The sequence below is a fragment of the Streptopelia decaocto genome (genome assembly GCF_964273445.1).
Source record: "Streptopelia decaocto genome assembly, chromosome: 6".
Classification (NCBI taxonomy): domain Eukaryota; kingdom Metazoa; phylum Chordata; class Aves; order Columbiformes; family Columbidae; genus Streptopelia; species Streptopelia decaocto.
In genome coordinates, this window is record NC_138660.1 from 50213806 (window position 1) to 50229707 (window position 15902).

The following is a 15902-nucleotide window of genomic DNA, read 5'->3' on the forward strand; positions in this document are numbered from 1 at the left end:
ATCTGTGAATCTGTCTCTAAAGGGATGCTTTCCAGAGCTATCCTGAGTTATAGATTAGAGACTTTGCAGAGCTTTCCATAAAGTTAGCAAGAAGAAGAAAATTATACATTTTTGTAACAATTTAACTGGAAATGAACTGTCAAAATTTTGACATTAATTCAAACAGCTTTCATGTGGTATCTATACATACATTTGTGAATGACTGACAGAGTGGTACACTTTAATGCAGTAAGCAGAAATAATGGTCTTGATTAGAAGCTTGTATAATGCTGAATCACTGACAGCTTAACTTTATGGTCACCATTAAGTAAAGTAGATCTTAACAGTAAGACAGCAAATTAAATATATTGGGCTTCACGTCTCTCTTCCACGAGTGTCCCCTCCAAAGGGATATTACGCTCAGCGCAGGACAAGGACACTTGCGTAAACCTCTGCCGGGGATTACTGTTGTGGATGCAGCATCAGCAGCTTCATCCTGCGTGGCACTGAAGGGCTCTATCTCCCGCCGATGGCAATGGGACTGTGGGGTACTCAGTGCTTTGCAGGATCAGGCCCTTAAGCTGCAGGTGGGTGCAGCCTAAGCCTAAGGTAGCTCATTGAATTATTTCTGAAGATATTACAAAACCATGTATTCCTTGACTAATTCATTATCAGTAACGGATGTACTAAGAAACCTGCTTTGCACAAAATAGTAAATAAAACTGGATATTGTCAGGGTAAAATCTGCATAATGCAGGAAGTGGTGTTCTGGAATTAGTCTTGGATTTGCATTAACATGAAATACTAACTAAATGGATTCAACAGCCCATATTCTGCAATATGATTGTGAGGCAGTATGGAGGCTTTGTTTTAAATAAAATGTGAAAAAAACCCCAACGAGTTTAGTATCTCATTTTATTATATTTTATTTCTTATTCTGTTCACAATTCTGTCCCTCAAGTTTCATGGCAGTTGCTTAATTTTCTTTAAAAGTGAGTTTATTACACTTAGTGCAAGGATAATATAAGAATTGTGTGATTTATGTTGTACTTATGAAAGGTTTATCTCTTTCCTGTCTGCTTCATACCTTAATACATGGAATAACACCACCCACTGGTAAGAGCAGGAGGTATTTATATCAAATTTAATTCCAATATAAAGTGTGGAGAATATCCATGTTATCTGTTGGGTTTAGAGCTTGGTCAATGCTTTCTAATTTTAATTGCAACTTTTTGCATGATGAAGGGATAGATAACAAAGGGAAATAATCCAAGTAGAATAAGATGTGGGGCAAAACGGTTACTAAAAATTAGACATTAAGAAATGCTAAACTAACCACATTTATTAATTGCTGTTTTACCCCACAACTCAAATGATGCTTCTCTGCCCAAAAAAGGTCATGTGCATATTGGTTTGCATTAGATAGTTGCTCTGCAGGAATGTCACTCTGACAAAGTTGCCATGCTGATCATTCTGCATTTTCCTTTGCGTGAATGCTCTTAGTTCAAACCGTATATGCATGTTAGCACAAGCACCGATGCCGTTTTCTTGGCTATAAGCCATCTGCATATGAGATGGACTTGCATGCAGTATTAACTTAATTTTGCATGAAATATTTGCATTTACACACCAAAGACCTAATACTGTCCTCAGACAAATGTGTTTGACTCCTGTCAATATTTACTGGGAGTTTTCTGCAAATGTCTGAAGGCAGATTTTGATCCCATGTCTTTCTTTTTAATTTCATGACTGAAAACTGAATAAAATTCAAAAACTCAGTCCTCTTTCTCTTTTGAAATATGAAATGCATGAACAATTTACATTTTACATATATATATATGTACATGCAATACATACACACATACTCATACATATATATATATTAATAATATTAGGGAATGTTTCGAAAGATGCTTTTAGTTATCATAAGTAATATACTTAAGAATTCAGGAAAAGTGAAATAATTAAAAAAAGATTTTAACCTCAGGAATAATACTGCACTAAGACTAAATAAACATGATTTCCTAAACAAATCCTACACTTTTAATGAAAAAACAGAAGATAATGCTTTATGTTCATCTGAAATGGCTAAACATAAAATTAGCTTTAAAGATCTGCTGGTGAAATATGCTGAGAACATTGTTTATTTGTTCATTTGTTCCCCTCTGCTTCATTTCTACATCTCTTTGATTATGTTTCATTGCATAATGTATTTTGATATAAATAGTTCCACATAATTATGCACAGACTGGATAAACAGGATTTGGGATTTATTTTAATCTGGATAAAAATCTTGAGTCTATAGAATAAGCATAATTTAAATCATATCCCTGTGGTATACACTGGCAAAGTTAAATTACAGAAAAAATATTTACAGTGTATATTGTTTCATGAAAGATGTCACTGGTCCTGAAGATTCAAAGACACTATTTGTATTTTTAAAAGTGTCCTGTTCTGTTTTTCCTAAACTCTCTTTGCCTTCTTTTCCACCCTTCATTCCAATGATATCAGTCCAGCACTGATAACAGCATGCCTGTGATGCTTAACCTAAGAAGATGACATATTTAGCGTTTGAGATCCTTTTTTAAGTTATGCATGTATTTTTTACTATCCCTGTCCTCCCTCTTCCTCTCCCCGCCTTCTTTCCATGGATCTTCTGTGCATCTGAATAAAGAGTCTAAAGAAGTAAACAAATGGGACAAGCTTTGGAAAGTGTTTAGCCAACTGTACATGTTAATTAAAATTTTGGATGTGGGACAGTTTCCTTTTTAGTTTGGGTTTTACCCAGTACTATGAAAGGGGAGAGCAAGTCAGAATTTTTATATATAAATTTATGGAACCTTCTCCTGTGAGCATTCAAGCAAATTGTTGATTTCACACCTGTGATAAGTTTTCTTGGTCACACTGATCATGCAAGTAGAGCAGAGAGCACACCTAACTTGAAGGTGCAGAACCAGCAATGCTGCTATATCAAATGAAAGCCAGGTTCATCATTGCTTTGGTAAAGTTTCCTTTGTGAGCAACTGGCCCCTGGTCACTGGATTACACCACTACATTTGTCACTCTTGCTCTTCCTTCCACTGTGATGATTTCTTATGACCAAAATATTTCTATCAATAGAACTATTTCCAGTAACACTCTTTGAACCAGAAAATTAGAAAAGTAAATTAAAGTTTCAAGAATAGCAAGGAGTTCCTTATACCATCAGAAGGGTAATCCAAATTAGAAGTGTTTGGAAGAAAAACTAGTAGTAATTAGTTGAAGAGAGAGAGTATGTAATCATCGTGGGAAGTGGTACTGCTGTTTGTCTGTATGTCATAATGGAAATCATAAGACATATAAAACTATCAGAAAGTAACTCATATATGATCAGCTGTAAAGCTGTTCTATTTTCCATAACAAAACCACTTTAAAAGCACTAACCTTGACATTTAATCAAGTTACAGAAAAGAAGACGTCTTAGGAAAAAAAAATACTTTAAAGAATGTCAATCTAATTGCAAAGTGATCCTTTATCAGTTTCACACTGATTTGTGTTTAGTAGTCTAATGTCTCAAAAACAAGAGTAATTAACAATTTTCCAATTATCATTATACTTTTGGAAAGACACAGAACTGGTCAGCTTCAAACTTCTACAGGCAACAAACTTTACTGTGGATGAGGAAGTCAATAAATAGTCTAAGAAACCAAAATAATTTCTGTCCTACTCACCCAGCAATGTAACATATCTGAGAGATTACCTTTTAGATGTACTTGGAAACTGTAATAAGGTTATAGATGATGAATTATCCACTGCAGCTCCACTAGTTTCAACATTAAAATGTCACACAATCTGTGTCATGGCAATGACTGAAAGCACAAGATCCTAATTTCTTTATTAGGTTGTCAGACTTCAAATCTCATTGAAAGATGAATTAACTCATCATCACTCACTGCTTCTGTTCTCTCTCAACCATTGTAAGGACCTCCTTCATGTCCTCCAAACAACAAAAAAACAATCAACCGAACAAATCTGACTGCAAAATTTTCCTGTATGAAAAGGATGAATGATCACAAGTAATCCTTATTCTATATGGAGCTCAAGAGCTGCTGGAGCAGAATTATCACCACCAATGACCTTGTTCATTCTTTTCGAAATGGTGAAAGCTCTTGGAAACATTTTTGACCTTCTGCTAATAGCAATAGTTAATTTCTATAATTAACTATCACATAAATCGTACATTCTAAATTCTTTCTAAAGATGGAACTAGGCTGAATCACAGAAAGTTTTATCCTGAATTAAGATGCTATTGAAATCTAAGAGTCAAATGTTTGTGACAGAACTAAATCCCACACTACTCTTGCCATCATAGGGAACAGCTAGTGGGGGACAGACCTTAATTCAAAATCTATGCAGTGGGATTTGTGCATCTAAAGTGTATTAGATTAGTGCTAAAATTAGGTGGCAGAAAGATAAAAATTAAAGACATATGTTATTTCACAAAATATATGACTTACTATGAACTAATTTGACTCACTCTTATAGAACAAAGACAGTTAATTTTAAATATAAATCCCCACTAAAGTGAACTCTCCAAGGCATGGGTTATATTCCCTGTAATAAGTTCAAAATTTGTTGTTCAAATTGTTTGAGAAGTTTTATTCAGCATTTAGTGATGCCAATGTCAACATATCCTGAGATCTATATTACACAGATAAGATCCAAATAAAGATTAAGTATGTGTTGTCTACGACACAAAGTCTATTTATTCCAGTCTCTTTGCACCTTCAGCTGCTCAGATTTTTTGCTGGATTAGTTTTTGTGTGTATCAGTTTCTTAAACCATTCCACAGGGAGAGATCAGGACAGGGCAGGAATAAACAGGTAATGTGAGGAAGGACCAGAATTCCTCTTTCATGTTATGCCAGTTTAAATTATCAGATTAACTAGAGGGTCTACCTTTATCTTTCCTTCTATATGCTGGATACTTGCCACTCATAAATAAGTCTGAATCTGATTCTAGGACAATAAAACTTTAGCCAAAATGAGTTTCAACACACCCCAAACAGATCCACAACACACAAGAGCTCGCTTGTGCTCTCTTCAACTGCTGCCTGCCATTGAGTGCTTTATCTCACCTATATTTCAATAGAGAAAACATATGACAGAAGATTATATGCAGAATTAAAGAAATATCTTTGACTGCCAGACTGCAGGGACTGGAGGATCTCTCATACTAGGAAAGGCTGAGAGAGCTGGGACTGTTCAGCCTGGAGAAGAGAAGGCTTACAGGGGATCTCATCAATATGAACAAGAACTTGAAAGGAGGGTGCAAAGAAGATGGAACCAGACTCTTTTCAGTGGTGCTCTGTGACAGGACCAGAGGCAATGGGCACAAACTGAAACAGGAGGTTCCATCCAAACATCAGGAAACACTTTTTTACTGTGAGGATGACTGAGCACTGGTACAAGTTGTCCAGAGAGGTTGTGGCATCTCCAGCCTTGGAGATGTTTGAAAGCCATCTGGACATCATCCTGGACTACCAACTCTAGATAACCCTGCTTAAGCAAGGAGTTTGGACAAGATGACTTCCACAGATCCCTTCCAGTCTCAACCATTCTGTGATTCTGTTGGTGTAGAATGTGATGATATTTCTGTTTAATAAGAATTATTATAGCTAATATAATTATTTGCTTCAGCTCGGATGCTTCTAAATATTTTCCATGGGACTGATGTCAATACCTCTTCTGGAACTGAGGTGAAAAAATCTAAAAATTGTCATGAATCTTATCATTCATCCAAACAAAACAAAGTTATCATTGCCGCAAACATTTTAGACTTGTTTGAAGTTACAGCACACAGATTTCTCCAGTTCTATGGTCACAAAGGTGTCTGATACATGTATGAGTGATACCCTAATTAATTTTGAAAAAAAAAAATTAATGAAGCCAGACTCCCTCTCCACTTTTGAAAGACCCCATTCATCAAGGCAATTTGAATTTTGTCCCTACTATCCTCACTTATTCCTCCATGAGCTTCAATTGCTTATTCCACATAAAATGTTTTACTTCTCACTGAATGATGCTTTCTTCCTCTCTAAGCATGCCAAGTAGATAAACCAATGTTATTCAACCTGGAATAAGTTTTATTCCAGACAGGAAGAGAAGACTGAACTTGGAGTTGATAACCATCAAAGAATGACAACTGGAGCCTATGGTCACGGCATCATAACTGGTTTTGCCTTTTTTTTTTTTTTTTTTTTTCTTTTTGAAAGGGGAAAGCATTGAGGCTGATCTTGTGTCTTGTTACATTCCTTGTTTAGAAGATCTCCGTCTACTGAATTATGTACAAGTTCTGATTCTATTATTCTAACCATGAGAATCCAAGATTTTTCTCACCAGGGCTCAATGGAATCGCAATTGAGGAGATATTGTGTGTAACAATAGATACACATCAGGAAAGAATGGAGCAACTGAAATCCAAAAGTGTATTCAAATGATTTATTAATTTTGAATTTGTCATTGAGAATAATGTTATTTAAAGAGCAATTCTAGCTTCAACATTTTCAAAATTTTATTTTGGATTTTTTTCTATTACCTAGTCCCACATTCATATAATCGCAAGATTATGCTGGCTTTTAGTTGTTTAGAAAATGGTGTTTTGAATTATTATTGTCACATTTGAGTGTGACTTTAATGTGTTTTGACTCTAAAAGCTCACAGCAAATGTAAATAAGTGAAATGCAATATTTAGAAGTTTTTATTTTTAAGCTAATTTCATTATTTTTAAGACTGCATGGATGATTTTCTAAAATGTAGAGTTGTCAGTAAGTGTACACATAATGTATTGATGTTAATTGCCACATTATAAGAACATGAATTTCAATACAATTGTTCCTGATCTACACAATCAAATATATTTGTGAGAATCATATACCTCCTTATTTCCACAAGCTAAAAATTTATGAATAAGAAACATTTTCTCAAAGTAAGAAAAATCTGAATACTAGAAATGTACGTGGAGGCTTGGGTTGGCAAGATGTTGTCCATATGCACAACTTAAAACTTAGTTTGGAAACATCAAATTCTGCATAGTGTCAGCCACTGGACTTGGATTAAATACCTCACTACATAAAATGTCCACAACACGGTAAGCTCCTTTTAGTACTGTAGTGTCTAGTAATGTTTTCACAAATGGATCTTCAAATCAGCTTCTTTCTTGCATTTCTAAAGCTGTGTGAGAAATCTCAAAAACTCCATTGGAAATCAATGTTATTTGGGCACCTGTCTTCCTTCCAGACATTTGACAATTGTGGTATAAAGAGCAAATGTTCTTCCTCTCTGATGTAGAACAACTATTTTAGACTGTAAGCTCTGTGGGGCAGGGACTTTAAAATCACAGATACTTGAACAGAGGCTAGAATTTTTCTGATGTTATTTGCATATAAATAACTATTAACTAATATGCAATGATTTTACAGCAGTTTCATGTTAAGTATAAATTAATGACCAAGATAATTGTTTCTTTAAAGAAATCCCCAAAGTATCTTCAGAAATATAAACCAACACATATCGTCTGCATGGGTTTTGCTTAATGGTAAAGTACAATCCCTTCATAAATTAGATAAACAGAGCTGATGTGAAAAATGAATACAATTTATCCTAAGGCTGTGCTCTTGACTTTCTAACAATTCAAATACCTTTGTGTACCTCTAAATTGAAAATATTTTTCCTATTTTGCATCCAATAAAAAAATGGAGCTCTTCTAAATTCTATTCAGACAGTCATACAGCAAAGCATCCACAGGTCTTTTTACTCATATGACTAGAGAAAAATTTCAAAATAAACACCTGCAAGTTTTGTCCACCTGTATAATTAATTGGATATATTTGGCTATCAATCAGATTCTCAGTATCATTCAGTAAATAAGTTGCTAAAACCCACAATATTTTTATTTCAATATAATTAGATTCAATTAAAAAGAGTACTTGCATACTAAGCTATTTCCAGTGGTATGTTAGATACTGAAAAGAGAGTGGCACCAAAGAAGCTTTTCATTTATCATGTTTTCTTTAGCTCATTGTTGTTGAATGCTGGCTTTTTCTGAGGAAGTATAAATTTCATGTCGTAATGCCCTATAGCTCATAAAATTTTTGTATATATGTGTGTAAAAACATCGTTATTTCACAGCATTGATTTCCATTAGCAATCATAGAAACATTTCAACTCAATTAAAGGTACTAATATTTCATTTGTAAATCATAGCTTGGCTTGTGTGGACAGAAGCTTCATATCAGAAAAGTGTTCATCTTCTCCACTAGTAAGGGATATGAGTTGTGAATATCTTTATGGAGTAAGAGTGCACAGACCTTTATTGTGCTGAAGTAAGAATTAATATAGCAACAAGTGAATGCATTTCGTATATTTTTTTCTTTGCAGGAACATTTATATGTTTGTAGAAAAACAGTTCAGAGCATAAGTAGGAATGAATTAATAGACTGCTCTAATAACAAAAAAGACAGATCCTGCACGTATATTCATAACAATAGTAGCATCAATTCATGTTTTGTCCTTAGAAATATGCAACAGATGTAGCTGGTCCCAGGGAAAGTATATGACCTATTAACATCATTAACAACAGGTAACAAGATTTAATGGAAAGACAGGGTGGTACATGATAGTGTGTCAGGCCCGTTCCTCAACACAGCAGGCAAAGTCACAAAGTGAGCTGTACTCCCATAGAACTCAGTAGCAGACATGTTTATTGACTCTAAAAGAAGCAGAGGTAAGATGATGCTAGACAATTTTTTAAAGTTCACAAGGAATGCCCATGCTGTAAGGAGCTCACTTTCTGTCTTCTAAACAAAATTAACATGTTACCATGGTACCTAAGAGGAATCCCATGGTTCTACTTTGGGCAAATTCCCATTGTTCTGAGTAAGGGATGAGCAAGGACCTTAGCAACTAGCCCCATGCTTTGCTGAACTAATCATCTGCCTATGTAAAGCTTCAAAACATCATTGTTTCAGTGGCATGTGTCGCTTTTTCTGATAAAAATCTAAGTCCTACACTTTCAAGCAGAATATATTTAACATTAATATCCCATTAAAATGGCCTCTCTCTTAAAAATATCTGATTTTGTTCAAATAGATCTCATTTTAAAGGTGTCATGTTTATGTCAGCAAAAATCTTTCTTATATTAAATGTAGTACTTTTATAATTGATTAAAATGAAGTAGACATGTCAGTCCAAATAGGTGAAATTCAGTTAAGACTCTTCCTTTAGCTGTCTTATTTGTTATTTTACTGCAGTATATTCATTCATATACCTTGATACCATTCCTTGCAATGAAAGGAATCTTAATAACAAATCTTGTAAGCACTACATACATTAATATGTGCATTAATATTCACATTGTATAAGCTTTGCAATATAGATTACGCTAGGCACTTGTTGAACTGTAATATTCTGACAACTTTCGAGGCCACCTCTATTTGTTTGTCACTTCTTTCTTTCTGTCCAGGAAGAAAACATAAAAATTATAAAAAGCAAATCTCATAGCATTCACATGAAATCCTCATGCTTGTCTTCCCAGGTCCTGAAGGGATTTCCAGAATGCTTACAAGCTGACATTTGTCTGCACCTCAACCAAAATTTGCTTCAGAATTGCAAAGCTTTCCGGGGGGCCAGTAAAGGCTGTCTTCGAGCTTTGGCTATGAAATTTAAGACAACACATGCACCTCCTGGAGACACTTTAGTGCACTGTGGAGATGTTCTCACTGCTCTTTACTTTGTGTCAAGAGGCTCCATTGAAATCCTTAAGAGTGACATTGTTGTAGCCATTCTTGGTAAGTAGATTACTACAAGTCATGTTAAAAAAGTCAGGGGATTGAAAAGAAATATGCCTTGTTTATCCTGGGGAAAGAAATTTGTAAATGTTTTACCTACCGTTATTTATAATCGAGCAGAGAAATATTTGTTTAAGGAGCAAAGTCTACATTACTGCAATAATTCTTGCCCACATCCTTGAACATCTAAAATATAAGAGCAGGAGTTAGTCAGATTTATCCCTGGGTAAGTGGTAAGCTGCAAGCTGAGGCAAGCAGATATCATATTACTCCAGTTCTGATTATGCTGCAAGAACCAAAGTCAAGTATAGCTTTTTCTTGAACAGTGCGTCAGGGTACTGAGACACATAGACCACCTATATGCTAACTGGAGAAAAAGCCATCTATCTGCTTTAGGCATTCAAAACGTCTTCTATAGCTCTGCAGAAATGTCTGATTCTTCCCACTGAGCATACAGAAAATGAAGAGAGTAACAGATTAATCTGATCTAGGTTAATACCTAAGTGTAGTAACACCAGTGTTCCCCCTATATTTCCTATTAGCACATTCTTGTTTGTATCACATGGATTGTTTTCTTTCCCAATGAAGATGTCTCAGAGCAATGTTCAATCCAGCTGGGAGCTCACTTGCAGCTGGTGATGGCTCTTCTTTGGAACCAATAAAACTTAATTAGCTACAGCAATTTTAAAAGTAAAATAACTAAAACTCTACCTACACAAGACCACTGATTCATTTCTCCAATTTACTATCAGGTAATAAGAACACAAAGAATAATTGAGTAGATGAGTAAGGATTTTGCTGTACAGAAACCAACACCAGCTGTAACATCATTCATATGTTCTCCTTTCTGCTTGTCTTCCACTGTAGGAACTTACAGCCAGAAAATTAGATGAAGCAAAATGTGGACTGGTAGCAGTATATTGCTATTAATCCACTTGTGACTAATTATTCTGCTAGTACTTTGCAGGGTGGATACGTGAGCAGAAGTACAAAGGTGTGCCTACAGCAATCCTCCCCTAGGCTTAGATGGTGTTATCAAGATAATTCATCATCTCATGCTGTTACACCTCATCAGCTGCACCAGCTTCAGGCACAAGCAATGTAGGGGACACACAAGTATAACACTGATGTCTTTACTTCCCTGTGTGAGTGCCTTCCCCTGATTATTAACACTGTGGTTCATCAAGGATTTCACTGCTTATATAAAAAACATTTAAATTTCTATAGCACTCACAATCAAGAAAAACTGTCAAATTTGTGAACTCATTAATTTCTTCTGGAGCAAAGATGTAGACAGGTCAAGATATTATGCACATCAGATCCCTGTGCTCTCACACTGCAGCCAGAAACTTGGGTATTTGCAGGGCAATGGCACTGCACCTCTTCCAGCCTACAGCTCCTCACACTCAGGCCGTAGTTTGGAGCCCCACTCTCCCAGAACATGGTGGTCCAGACAGAAAGCAGGAGAGTTGTAAACAACTTCAGCCAAAAGGAACTGGTCTGTGGGCCCACATCTGCTGCACCATCCATGAGGCAGGAGCCTGCCTGGCAGCTGGCTCCAGTCAATGAGTCTACTGTGTCTTGAAGAATCTGCTAAAAAATAACAGAATGTGATACAAATTAACATGATTCTGCAATGAAATCAGACAGAAGGATAACAAAGATTATCAGTACCTAGCCAAACATTTTTAGTTAATTCCTCTTTCTGAAAAAAACCTACACACACAAATGGACATAAAAAACACTCAAAGCTTTGTCCTCTGGAGTTGAAAAGACTTCAGTCAAACAGAGGTAGCAGGGATGACGTTTCCATCCTTAGTAAGTATTGCAGCTTCATTACAGAAATCAAAGAGTCCTGAGAAATGTTGGGCTTGCCCCCAAGTTTTCCTTAACCTGTCAGCACTGTCTGATATGGACCTGACAAAAGCAATGCTGTATCAAATCCTTAGAAAATTCAATGGCTGTGGACCTAGTAGAACCTACCACCTCTTTAAGCTTTGCAGACAAGATATAAAGATACTGCAATCATGTCAATAGTCATATTGCAGAGAAGGTATTATATGCCTTGTGTAGGGACCTCTGCATTCATAAACATTAAGGCCAGAAGGACTATTAGATTATATTGGCCAACCGCTGTTTCATCATTGACTTCTGCTACATTTCTTACCTTCAACTATCTGTTGTGTCTAATGAACTGTGTTTGATGAAAGAAAAGCAACCTCTTTTCACCTTAAGATATAACACTATGAAAAAGGGATCATTTTACTTGGCAGTTTATTTCCAAGGTTAATAATTTTTATTGTTAAAAATGTATGGTTTTTTTCCAGTATAAAATCATCTTGCTTCAATTTCCTTCCATTAGTTCTTGCTGTGCATTCCTTGTTATATTCTATAGGCATTTAGTACCAAGTAATTTTTCCTCTCTATAAGGATATTTGCAATATAATCAGGTTATCTCTTAATCTTCCTGTTGGTAAACTAAACAGGCTGCTCTTAAAATCCTCACTGTAAATCAACCTTAAATTACTTTTTACATCTTTTAGCTGTTTGGTCACCCAGTTTTCAGCTTCCTTTTTATAAAATGGAGAAACCAGAACAACTTGCAGTAACCTAATATAAAAGTCAAATCATACCTGTATTCTTTTTGGCCAGTCTACTGTTTCTCAGTTGCTATGACCACAATTCTTTCCCACAACTTTTTTTCCCAGTTTTCACCCAGGTAAGTCCTACAACCTGTAGTATAGAGCATATTTTGCACATGGCTATTGCGGCAACTGCTCTGCATTTATGAAGGTTAGGTGCAGATTTGGGGAAAACAAGCAATTGAATAGATATGACAATTTCAGCACAGGTACTGCAAATGTGTCAGCATTGGTGGAAAGAATTGTAGGAGTATCAAATGGAAAAAGCTACGTTTAAAAAGCTTCTTCAAAACAACTTCTGCATCTTGGAAGTTTTCCATTCCCTCTGAAAACTATAAAAACTAAGCCATTTTCTACTAAAATACATTGCAAGTATGGTCTGTTTGTTTGTGTAATTCTTAACTAAATGAGATTCCAGGCCATATAGGTCCCGGACTCTACTGAACAACAGGATTTATATCTTTGTCATATGAACGTGATTTAAATCAGCAAATAATGTTTTTATGATAAAGTACAAAGGAACATCTTCCAGTCACGCTATTTGGATGGAACTGAGGAAAAATTGTGATGAAACTAGATTTTCCCTTCCCCTACTCCAGTTACACGTCTTTGTAATTTCACTGATTTTAATAATTTTACTTTCACTATTTAATAATAATACTTTTGATTTACAAAAACATATGTGCAATGGTAATCTGATTGTATCACTTCAGGTAAAATCAAGTATTCTGCACCATTATCTTAAAGAAATATATAATTCAATGTAATGGTTTATTCAGATTTAAAATAATAATCTATCTCTAATTTTCTTTCTGCAGGGAAAAACGATATTTTTGGAGAGATGGTACATCTTTATGCAAAACCAGGAAAGTCAAATGCAGATGTGAGAGCTTTAACTTATTGTGATTTGCATAAGATCCAGCGAGAAGATCTGCTAGAAGTTTTGGACATGTACCCTGAATTTTCTGATCTCTTCCTCACCAATTTAGAACTGACTTTTAATCTGAGAGACGAAACCACAAAGGTACATAAAATATTTTTTTTTTCTTAATATTGAGCTGAATCTGTCCCACAGTAACAAAAGTTGAAAATAAAAATTGAAAAACCAAGGTTAGCAAAATTAAAGGCTAAAAGCCTGGGGCCAATTCTCGCTTTAAAAATATATACTCAGCTGATTGCTCCTACCAAAGTCAGTTGAACTCAGCAGGACGCTATTAGATTATTCAGATGATGTCAATCTAACAGGATTTGGTACCATATTTAAAGATTATCAACGTTTCAGACAGGGTGATTTTGGATGTTTTGTTAAAGCCAGGGAAAATATGTTTTTTTCACATGACTATAGCCTGGGTCACAGCCATAAAATAAAGATAAATTGGATTATCCTGACTCATTCTGTGTCTAACAAAAAAAAATATCTAATTGCCTTTTGAACATGGATTGTTAATTCTCTTATCTTGGAGTGCACTCTACCTCCTAGGAGACTAAAAGCATACAAGAGACTTTTCAAATTTTTGTCAGTCATCAGATTTGCAGGGATTTCTTGGCCTCTTTTTCACACAGTGGCTCTCTTAAGTGTCCCCTTTTGCACAGATTGCATCTTCAAGGAAACAGAAAAATTACCAGTGTCTCTTTACCTTGGACTGCTGGGGTCAGTCTGAATTGGGAAAGAAAGGAGAGGTTTGGTCAAAAGGGGAGAGCGGAAAGACTGTTGCCCAGCTCATGCTATGGGGGCTAAAGCTTTCCCTAGAAAGTTGCAGGGTACACACACACTGGCCACAAAACATGGATTACGCCACCCATAGAATGACTAGTGTACATTTCATTATTTCTGAGATACGGCCATTTTGTGGTTTCTGACCATACTTTTAAGGAAAAACAGAGGTTCAGTGAGAAGACACTAACATAATTTGGCCTCAAAGGCTTTCTGAGAAACAAGGAGACAAAGAATACCAAGTTTTGGGCTGTAAATAATAGGGACATCGTTGCTAATCACATGTGGATCTTTAGCTTTAAAATTAAAACAAATCTAACTTCTGACAACAAATGTCACCTATTTTTATGCTGAGCCTTTTTTTTTTAATAAAAGATCATTCCAAAAATAAAATATCAATTATATTATTTATTTTCAAAGTTAACCTTTTGTGTGTATTGAAAAGGTCATCATTATGAATTACATGTGAAATACAATACCATGAATTTATAGTCTAGTGATAAATATAAGATAAAACTGGAAGTCCACATAGTTGAAAAAATCATCAAGGATAAATTCATATTAATTATTTTAGTCTGAACAATTATTTCCTGCAATTACATTGTCATTGATGTTTTATCATTATTTTTTCCTTAGATTTGAGACAATTGAAACAAAATTCGATCTTCTGTGTTGTTTTTTAGAAATTTTTCAGTTGTTATTTCTTACTGCTGTGCCATCCACTAAAAAAAATTTACTCAGCTTCACAGAGACAGGGAAGGGGGGACAGGTTCACTCATGCCTTTGAGCTTGCAAAATCAGTTTTCTCTAGCAATTTCCCTTTCCTTCCACTGTCTATTGCAATCCAGCAAATCATCCCCAAAAGATGTGATGAGCACATTCTGATCTTCAAAACGTCACTCAGATCCAGAGTTGTTATCTGAATAATAGGTGCTTCTGCCTCATCTTCTGCTCCTGTCCTCTTATTTATGTAAAAGTGCCTTCTTCTTCCAGCAGTTTTTCTACCAGTGGGCCACCACTGAAACACCTTACCCACCAGGTTTACAATGAAGGAAATAAATAAAGATTTCAATACTTCCTGCTTATTTCCTTCTGCCCTTCTTCCACATGCAAATACGCTTACTTGAGTGGTATGGGAAACCTCACTAGCACAGGGAAGGGAAGTGGCTGAAGCCAGTGCCGTGTGTGTGTACACAAAGAGCATGACTGGTGTTACATTTGCTTATTTGTAAATTTCTTGGTTGTAAATAAGTAGAAAGAAGAGTTAAATGCATCTTGTATTTATTATGGGGGGAAAAAAAGAAAAAAAAAAAAAGCTCATCCACCTTATATAAGATGGATAGAAAAAGACAATATCATGTTCTCCTATGGAAATAAGTATCTAAATGAAATTAATCTGATAGAGAGGGAGATCGAGAAAGATAAAATGATGAGGGGTAAAGTGTCTGGTGTTTGTCAGCCTTATGTCTATTGTTGTAAAATGTAACCTTTATAATCTAATTATAATCAGTTACCACATTACTTCTTGCAATAGTAAACATTCTCTGTTAGAGGTTATTTTATTTTTTCATTAATTTATCTAAGATTACTTAAACCACATCCATGCAACTTTAGGAAGCTGATAACACAAGAATACATGTTTTTTCCCATATAATCTTATTATTATACTTTTGCTTCATCATCATGTGGTGACATTGTTGTTTTTTCTCAACTTGCATGTACTTTTTAATGTTAGCATTGA

The 15902-nt window shown here is 35.3% G+C and overlaps 1 protein-coding gene across 1 annotated transcript in view; it reads left to right on the forward strand.

Moving 5' to 3' along the window:
* Positions 1 to 15902, forward strand: part of KCNH7 (potassium voltage-gated channel subfamily H member 7) — a gene marked incomplete at its 3' end in the record, with an annotated part of 217766 nt that overhangs the window by 180152 nt on the left and 21712 nt on the right. Inside the window, exons 10-11 of the mRNA XM_082056124.1 lie at positions 9553 to 9805; positions 13266 to 13471. Coding sequence (XP_081912250.1) covers positions 9553 to 9805; positions 13266 to 13471 — 459 coding nt within the window. The remainder of the gene's footprint in view (positions 1 to 9552; positions 9806 to 13265; positions 13472 to 15902) is intronic.